Genomic DNA, 8636 nt, shown 5'->3' with positions numbered 1-8636 from the left:
AATAATCAAGCTTTAAAACTCTGCTTCCCACTAAGCACTTGGAGCTTCATTATTTGGAAGAAAAGATACTACTCTTGCTAATTATGTCTGCTTTTATCGATGGCTTTATTTATATTAATAAGTGAATTTTTTTTTCTGAATAAGTGAATTGTTTTTTAATGCACACAGATCACTTAACCATGAAGCTGTTAGTCATACACAACCTGCTTCTCCGGGCCCAGCAGCCAGCGGTCAGGAGGAGCAGGCGTTTGGCTGAAATCGGATGTGGCAGCTGCGGCCGGCGTGGCCATTTCCCATTCTGCAGGGGGGTCAGAGCAGCCACCCCACTTCGCGTTTTTGCCGTGGCCTCAGCAGGTCATTTAACTCTCTGAGCCTCAGTGTCCTCGTTTGTAAAATGAGCAAACATGAGTACCGGCCTAGAGTGGGTCGGGACTGAGGTGCCACATGAGAAGAGGTGGGCCCGGGGGTGTCAGAAAAGAGGACATGCTGCGAGGTCACTGCCCGTCACACCTGTGGGTGCCCCGGACTCCTGCAGGTTTTCCTCCCGCATCCCAGCACCAGAAGTGCCCAGTGCTGATGCTTCGCGTTCACCGCCCGGCGTGTGATTGGTTTTAATGACTCTCTTCCTTTCTAGGGTGTCTTTCTCTCATTTTACATTAGTGATATGTTTTTCCGTTTTTCTGTGTTGCAGATAAAGACTATTTCCTGATTGTGATTCAGAATCCAACTGAATAAGCCACTGTCTTGGCTCCACGTATCATTCCTTAACTTAATGTCCCCCAGGAATCGTAGTGTTAATCCTGTCAGCCGACTGGCAGGCAGAAATCCCCTCAGAACCCACGCAGACCAATCCAGTGACGGGTGGGCTGCATCCCCGACTCCGGAGCCTGCCCTCTGCCGGCCGGCAGCCCTGGCCCCTGGAGGGCCCGGAGGAAGAACATGTGAGAAGTCCACATCCCTGCTTCCTCTGACTTGCAGTTTACCTTGTTGCCCTTGGAAAAAGGCTGTTTTTCTTTTACTAAAGATAACTGAAACTTGCCCTGCTGTGTGTCTTTAAACACTGGGTTGAAAGGCTTCCCCCTTCCTGTGTCGTCACACGGTCTGAGACACCAGTGCCACCTCCGGCCTCCGGGCAGCTTGTGCTGCCAGCTGAGCAGCCTGCTCCTTAGGTCCCTGTGGTGCTGGGGGGCTCGCAGGTGGTGCCCTGGCTTCTGGGTCCTGTCCCTACCCACCCTATGTACTGCTCCCGCCAGCGTTTTGAAAGATGATTTTTCTGTCCCACTGCCCTGGGGAAAGAAGAGAAGTAACGTGTTGAGTACCCAGAATGTACCTGCTGTGCTGTGTACCGGGGCCCGTGTCACCCTCACTGCACCCTACAGGACAAGGTGTCAAAACTATCTTAAAAATGAGGAAATTGGGGGCCCTGGCTGGTTGGCTCAGCAGTGGAGCGTTGGCCTGGCGTGCGGGGGACCCGGGTTCGATTTCCGGCCAGGGCACATAGGAGAAGCGCCCATTTGCTTCTCCACCCCCCCCCTCCTTCCTCTCTGTCTCTCTCTTCCTCTCCCGCACGCAGCCAAGGCTCCATTGGAGCAAGGATGGCCCGGGCGCTGGGGATGGCTCCTTGGCCTCTGCCCCAGGCGCTAGAGTGGCTCTGGTCGGAACAGAGCGATGCCCTGGAGGGGCAGAGCATCGCCCCCTGGTGGGCAGAGCGCTGCCCCTGGTGGGCGTGCCGGGTGGATCCCAGTCGAGCGCATGCGGGAGTCTGTCTGTCTCTCCCCATTTCCAGCTTCAGAAAAATACCAAAAAAAAAAAAAAATGAGGAAATTGGGGCCTAGAGAATGACATGCCAGAGGTTTTGTAGCTGGGAGCCAAGTCTCTGACCGAAAATTCTGCACTTTCTGCACAGCCCTCCCGAGAGACCCTGGACGGCCCCACTCACCCTAGTGAGCTCCCTGGGTGGACGGTCCCTTCCCTTAGACTCAGCCGGGTCCCAGGCCCCCCTGGGTGGACGGTCCCTTCCCTCAGACTCAGCCGGGTCCCAGGCCCCCCCGGGTGGACGGTCCCTTCCCTCAGACTCAGCCGGGTCCCAGGCCCCCCTGGGTGGACAGTCCCTTCCCTCAGACTCAGCCGGGTCCCAGGCCCCCCTGGGTGGACGGTCCCTTCCCTCAGACTCAGCCGGGTCCCAGGCCCCCCTGGGTGGACGGTCCCTTCCCTCAGACTCAGCCGGGTCCCAGGCCCCCCTGGGTGGACGGTCCCTTCCCTCAGACTCAGCCTCGTCCCAGGCCCCCCTGGGTGGACGGTCCCTTCCCTCAGACTCAGCCGGGTCCCAGGCCCCCCTGGGTGGACGGTCCCTTCCCTCAGACTCAGCCGGGTCCCAGGCCCCCCTGGGTGGACGGTCCCTTCCCTCAGACTCAGCCGGGTCCCAGGCTCCCCCGGGTGGACGGTCCCTTCCCTCAGACTCAGCCGGGTCCCAGGCTCCCCCGGGTGGACGGTCCCTTCCCTCAGACTCAGCCGGGTCCCAGGCTCCCCCGGGTGGACGGTCCCTTCCCTCAGACTCAGCCGGGTCCCAGGCTCCCCCGGGTGGACGGTCCCTTCCCTCAGACTCAGCCGGGTCCCAGGCTCCCCCTGGGTGGACAGTCCCTTCCCTCAGACTCAGCCAGGTCCCAGGCCCCCCTGGGTGGACGGTTTCTTCCCTCAGACTCAGCCGGGTCCCAGGCTCCCCCTGGGTGGACAGTCCCTTCCCTCAGACTCAGCCAGGTCCCAGGCCCCCCCGGGTGGACGGTCCCTTCCCTCAGACTCAGCCGGGTCCCAGGCCCCCCTGGGTGGACGGTCCCTTCCCTCAGACTCAGCCGGGTCCCAGGCCCCCCTGGGTGGACGGTCCCTTCCCTCAGACTCAGCCGGGTCCCAGGAGGGCCTGCCCCTCTGAGGCTGCAGACCACCCACCGTTCCGCAGCACGCTGAGGTCTTTCCTCCAGAAACCACATGTATTCATGGTTGATTAGGTTTCTCTTTTTGTCTTTCGTTTCTTGTTACCGAGGGAAAAGATTTAAAACTGTTTGGTGTGAACTTTGATGAAATCCCTGTCATTGTCCTCCTTTCCCCATAAGTCACCTGTCTGCAGAGTGAGTTCTTCCATCTGGCCAAATACTTTCCTAAATTTTCCAGTGAAGTTAGTTTCCTGAAACAATATCTGGAAAGTAGAGCATGTACCCTGGGAGCCTGGGGTGTAGTTTGTAAGAGCTCGGCAACTTCTTCAAAATCTCCTGTTTTAGTTGAAGATCATAGGAATTTTCCATTCCATAATAGATCCGTGTTTGTCTTAAAACAGGAATAAACCTCGCAGATAATTTCCCCCAAATTTCCAGTGAAACGTTCCCGGCAAACCACCACAGGCGCCTGTCCCTGTGGACGCGGCAGCCCACCCTGAACAGGTGACTGCAGCCAGGCACAGTGACCCTGGACCCATGGCTACTGAGACTGCGTTTTCAGAGCAAGGCGTGGCGACCAGTGTTCCCTCTTTGTTATGGTTGGGGTCCAAGTCCGAGGTCCCCATGTTCCTGTGGCTTGAGTTTCCCCCAGAACAAGAATGGGGGAAGGTCGGGTCTCTAGAGGAGGAAACGGCCTCACCCTGGGGCGGGGGGTCTGGCTCCTAAACAAGGGTTTGGGGACCTGGCCACCTTCTCTTCCCTTAGCCCAGCTTTCTTGTTTGCCTTAAATGTCCTCATCCTAAAACTCTCCCTTGAGGTCCTGAGGAAAGTTTAGGCTTTGGGGGGAAACAGGTGACTCGTGAACATCAAGTCCCTTGGGGATGGGATTTCCCACACAGGAAGCCGCCTGGGATGCCTTCCAGTTCGGCACGCAGCGAGTAGAGCTCCCTGGACTCCTTAAGATGAAGAAATGCATGTTTTAGAAGCCTCAGTAATGGTGTAACACATGCAGATACCCTAGTGTGTGTACCCACGAACAACAAGTGTACAGGGATACAGTATCTACCCACATAGAAATCCCCGGAGCGTGATTGCAGAAGTGCATTCGCCTGTAATATGGTGTGCCTGCTCCCAGCGTGTTGAAAAACTTCAAACATGCAGAGTTGAAATAATTACGTATTTTTTATTTTCTACAGTTAACACGCTGCTATGTTTATCATGTAATTGTCCATTCCTCCATCCATCCCATAGTTTAGGGATTTCAAAGCACAGTTGCAGACAGTACATACCCCTAAAAACTTCAATATCCATATCTTTTACTAGCTTACTTTTTTTGGAGGGTGGATAAGATTTACATATAGTGAAATGCACAAAAGTGTGCCACTTACGTGACAAGTATACATACCTGTCAACCCAATCCCCCTCTTTCAAGATCATATCACCCCAGAAAGTTCTTCCCAGCCCTTATCCATGCCTACTCCCCAAATGTGGCCCTGTCCTGGTTCCCATCAGATAGAACTTCCCCTTCCAAGGTACAGCTCTTGGCTGGGGTCCTAGCACAGAGCCCTGCAGTGTGTGTGGGGGGGGCTCCTCTCAGGGACGACGAGGCCGCTGCCACCTCCCCCCTTCACTGCTCCCCACACCCCTCAGCACAGAACACTGTCCCACAGGGGATTCTGGGGTTCCCCTGGGAGCTGATATCGCCTCCTCTCAAAGTGTGTTTTTAAAACACTGGGAATTACAGGCTTTCTCCTACTTCTCAAGTTGGACCCTTCAACCAACTTTTGTACACTTTTTTTTTAAATTGAGAGTCCTAAACCATCTTTCCACACCAAATTCAGGTTCTGGTGAAGTACTAGAAAAAGAAAGATCTCATAAATTTGATCATTTGTAGCAGGTAGAAATTAGGTTGCCAAACATCCAATTAGTAGACACAATCCAATGTCAGAATCAACTAGCTGATGAATCATGTTCAGTTGAGAAGGAACATAACATTTCAAAGCACTAGGCCTGTCCTTATGTTAAACAAGCTCAACTGGATCAAAGAGCAACCACTGCCTTAAGTTTATTTACTGGGCTCATACTCTCCCTGTTCTGGATGGAATGGAGGGAGGTCCCAGCTTCTCCCATCATTTTGGGGTAGTGAGGGCCCTCTCATCAGTAGGTAATGTGTCTAGTCGGTGTAACGACAAAACCTTTTAGCTGTGTGGATATGGAGGCCACCCCTCCCTAGTGCAGGCCTGCTGTCATCCTTGCCCGCTGCAGCAGGGCAGGGGGTGGGGGCGGGGCAAGTGCTTGGCCTTGGCCTTGTTTCCGCACCTGTATCAGCAGCTCTTTTATCCACTGCTGCTAAGACTAGAATGAGATGGGAAGATTCACCAGTATTGTTGTGACCTGGCTTCTGGCCCTGAGCCTGGTGTGTGTGTGGGGTTTTGTTGTTGTTTTTTGGTTTTGGGTTTTTTTTGTATTTTTCTGAAGTTTGGAAACAGGGAGACAGTCAGACAGACTCCACATGCGCCCGACCGGGATCCACCCGGCACGCCCACCAGGGGGCGATGCTCTGCCCATCTGGGGCATCGCTCTGCCACAATCTGAGCCATTCCAGCACCTGAGGCAGAGGCCATGGAGCCATCCCCAGTGCCCGGGCCAACTTTTTGCTCCAATGGAGCCTTGGCTGCAGGAGGGGAAGAGAGAGACAGAGAGGAAGGAGAGGGGGAGGGGTGGAGAAGCAGATGGGCGTTTCTCCTGTGTGCCCTAGCCGGGAATCGAACCCGGGACTTCCGCACACCAGGCCGATGCTCTACCACTGAGCCAACCGGCCAGGGCCAACCTGGTGTGTTTTTAAAGCCAAAACTTGTGCTTCCCAGACATACTCTCATGACTGTTCCCACACCTGCCCCTGTACACCTACTCCATTCACTTTTCTTGTCCTCCTACCAGCCAGTCCCTTACTTTGGATAATGTACTTTTTGGCTGGCCCCTTCTAACTTCCCTTTTCTTGGGGTCTCCCTCTGTTGACTCGAGGTGAAGCAGACTTATCCCCCTTCCCTCCATGGGTGGTGGGAGTCACGGCACATCACCAGCTTCTAAAAATTCTTCTCTAACACTCGGCTCTTCCATAGGCTGAACATCAGCCCGAAGGCTGAGCTCACTTCAGGCCAGCTCGTTGGTTCAGCCTTGTTCCCGCTCCCTACCTTGATACACAGCAACTATCGCCTTGGGATCACAGCAGAAACTAAAGTGAAATTAATTATACTTGAACCTCCTAGTTCACAAGAAATACGTTGTTAAAGACTGCCAAAAAGGTGCGCTGAAACAGGGCAGTTCAATTTTTTTTTTAAACTTTTGAGTTTTAGCCTGACTAGGCGGTGGCACAGTGGATAGAACGTCAGACTGGGATGCGGAAGACCCAGGTTCGAGACCCCGAGGTTGCCAGTTTGAGCGCGGGCTCATCTGGCTTGAGCAAAAAGCTCGCCAGCTTGGATCCAAGGTTGCTGGCTCGAGCAAGGGGTTATTCGGTCTGCTGAAGGCCCACGGTCAAGGCATATATGAGAAAGCAATCAATGAACAACTAAGGTGTCGCAATGCTCAACGAAAAACTAATGATTGATGCTTCTCATCTCTCCGTTCCTGTCTGTCTGTCCCTGTCTATCCCTCACTCTCTCTGTCTTTAAAAAAATAAAAAAATAAAAATAATAATAATAATAAAAAATAAATATTTTTAAACTTTTGAGTTTTAAATACGTTTTGACATGCAAAACTATTGTTTGACTTTCAGGTATTAGGTTTTCAGATCAATTTAGGGGAAAAAAGAACAAAAGTAGATTGCCTGTAAGGTTTTTTTGTTTGTTTGGGTAAGTTTGTATTTTACAGAGTCCCTTTACAAAACAGCACTGCATTCATTTATTCATTTAACAATTATTTACCAGGCCTCAGTCTAAACATACAGGAGATGATGACAAGCACTTATTTCTAGTGGAGATGAGAGAGCCAATTAAAAAAAACCAACTATGCGTGGGTCTCACCCTAGACCAGTTAAATCATATTCCCTGAGAGTAATCCTTGGACATCATTAGTTTATAAAAAGTACCCAGGTTCTTATGACATGCAGCTAGGCATAGTGCTTTGTATGCCATGGTTAAGCATACAAGAGGCTATAACAAAAATGTTCAGAGATAATTAAGAACTCTTGAAAGATTAAAATATGAAGGGGATAAATTCAACAGAAGAGTTAACAAGTTGAAATTGAGACAATCTCCAAAAAAGTGGGCAAAAGAAAAAGTAAGAAAATTAAAAGGCTCAAGTCTAGAATATTCGACATCTGGTGAACAGAAGTTCCAGAACGAGAAAACAAGGTAGAAAATTATCAGCAAGAGACTGTCAGAAAAAATTTCCAGAACTAAGGGCATAAGTTTCCAGATTGAAAAATCTGAGTATCCACAGCAATTGATTTAAACCCACGCCAGGCCCCATCGTCATGAAGTCTCAGAACACTGGATGACCCTGGCCGGTTGGCTCAGCGGTAGAGCGTCGGCCTGGTGTGCGGGGGACCCAGGTTCGATTTCCGGCCAGGGCACATAGGAGAGGCGCCCATTTGCTTCTCCACCCCCCCCTCCTTCCTCTCTGTCTCTCTCTTCCCCTCCCGCAGCCAAGGCTCCATTGGAGCAAAGATGGCCCGGGCACTGGGGATGGCTCCTTGGCCTCTGCCCCAGGTGCTAGAGTGGCTCTGGTCACGGCAGAGCGACGCCTCCTGGTGGGCAGAGCTTCACCCCTGGTGGGCGTGCCAGGTGGATCCAGGTCGGGCGCATGCGGGAGTCTGACTGTCTCTCCCCGTTTCCAGCTTCAGAAAAAAAAAAAAAAAAAAGAACACTGGATGGACACAATCCAAAGAGAGAAAAAAAAATGGGACACAAAGGATTAGATGTTAAAAAGCATTGGGTGGGCCTGACCAGGTGGTGGTGCAGTGGATAGAGCATCGGACTGGGATGCGGAGGACCCAGGTTCGAGACCCTGAGGTAGGTCTCCAGCTTGAGTGCGGACTCATCTGGTTTGAGCAAAGCTCACCAGCTTGAACCCAAGGTCGCTGGCTCGAGCAAGGGGTTACTCAGTCTGCTGAACGCCCATGGTCAGGGCACATGTGAGAAAGCAATCAATGAACAACTAAGGTGTTGCAATGAAAAACTAACGATTGATGCTTCTCTCTCTCCGTTCCTGTCTGTCCCTATCTATCCCTCTCTCTGACTCTCTCGCTGTCTCTGTAAAAAATAAAGATAAAAAATAAATAAAATTAAAAAAAATAAGAAAAAGTATTGGGTGGCCCTGACCAGTTTGCTCAGTGGTAGAGTGTCGGCCCGGCCTGTGGAAGTCCCAGGTTTGATTCCCAGCCAGGGCACACAGGAGAAGTGCCCATCTGCTTCTCCAACCCTCCCCTTCTCCTTCCTCTCTGTCTCCTTCTTCCCCTCCCACAGCCAAGGCTCCATTGGAGCAAAGTTGGCCTGGGCGCTGAGGACAACTCCATGGCCTCCGCCTCAGGTGCTAGAATGGCTCTGGTGGAAATAGAGCAACGCCCCAGATGGGTGGAGCATTGCCTCCTAGTGGGCATGTCAGGTGGATCCCGGTTGGGCTCATGCGGGAGTCAGTCTGACTGCCTCCCCACTCCTAACTTCAGAAAAATACAAAAAAAAAAAAAGCACTGGGCATACTAAACAG

The 8636-nt window shown here is 52.2% G+C and overlaps 1 protein-coding gene and 1 non-coding gene across 3 annotated transcripts in view; one reads left to right on the top strand and one right to left on the bottom strand.

Moving 5' to 3' along the window:
* The window catches only part of DYNLRB1 (dynein light chain roadblock-type 1), a 22867-nt gene extending 21829 nt beyond the window's left edge, over positions 1 to 1038 (top strand). For both annotated transcript variants that reach the window (XM_066236555.1, XM_066236554.1), the window contains exon 4: positions 692 to 1038. In XM_066236555.1, coding sequence (XP_066092652.1) covers positions 692 to 735 — 44 coding nt within the window. In that variant the 3' untranslated portion in view covers positions 736 to 1038. The remainder of the gene's footprint in view (positions 1 to 691) is intronic.
* A 4639-nt stretch (positions 1039 to 5677) lies between these two features.
* TRNAT-GGU (transfer RNA threonine (anticodon GGU)) lies at positions 5678 to 5753 on the bottom strand. Its single transcript has one exon. It is a non-coding gene; the product is annotated as a tRNA-Thr (tRNA).
* Between the last annotated feature and the right edge of the window lie 2883 nt (positions 5754 to 8636).

The sequence above is a fragment of the Saccopteryx bilineata genome, chromosome 6 (genome assembly GCF_036850765.1).
Source record: "Saccopteryx bilineata isolate mSacBil1 chromosome 6, mSacBil1_pri_phased_curated, whole genome shotgun sequence".
Taxonomy (NCBI): domain Eukaryota; kingdom Metazoa; phylum Chordata; class Mammalia; order Chiroptera; family Emballonuridae; genus Saccopteryx; species Saccopteryx bilineata.
This window is presented reverse-complemented; position numbering and strand designations above follow the sequence as displayed.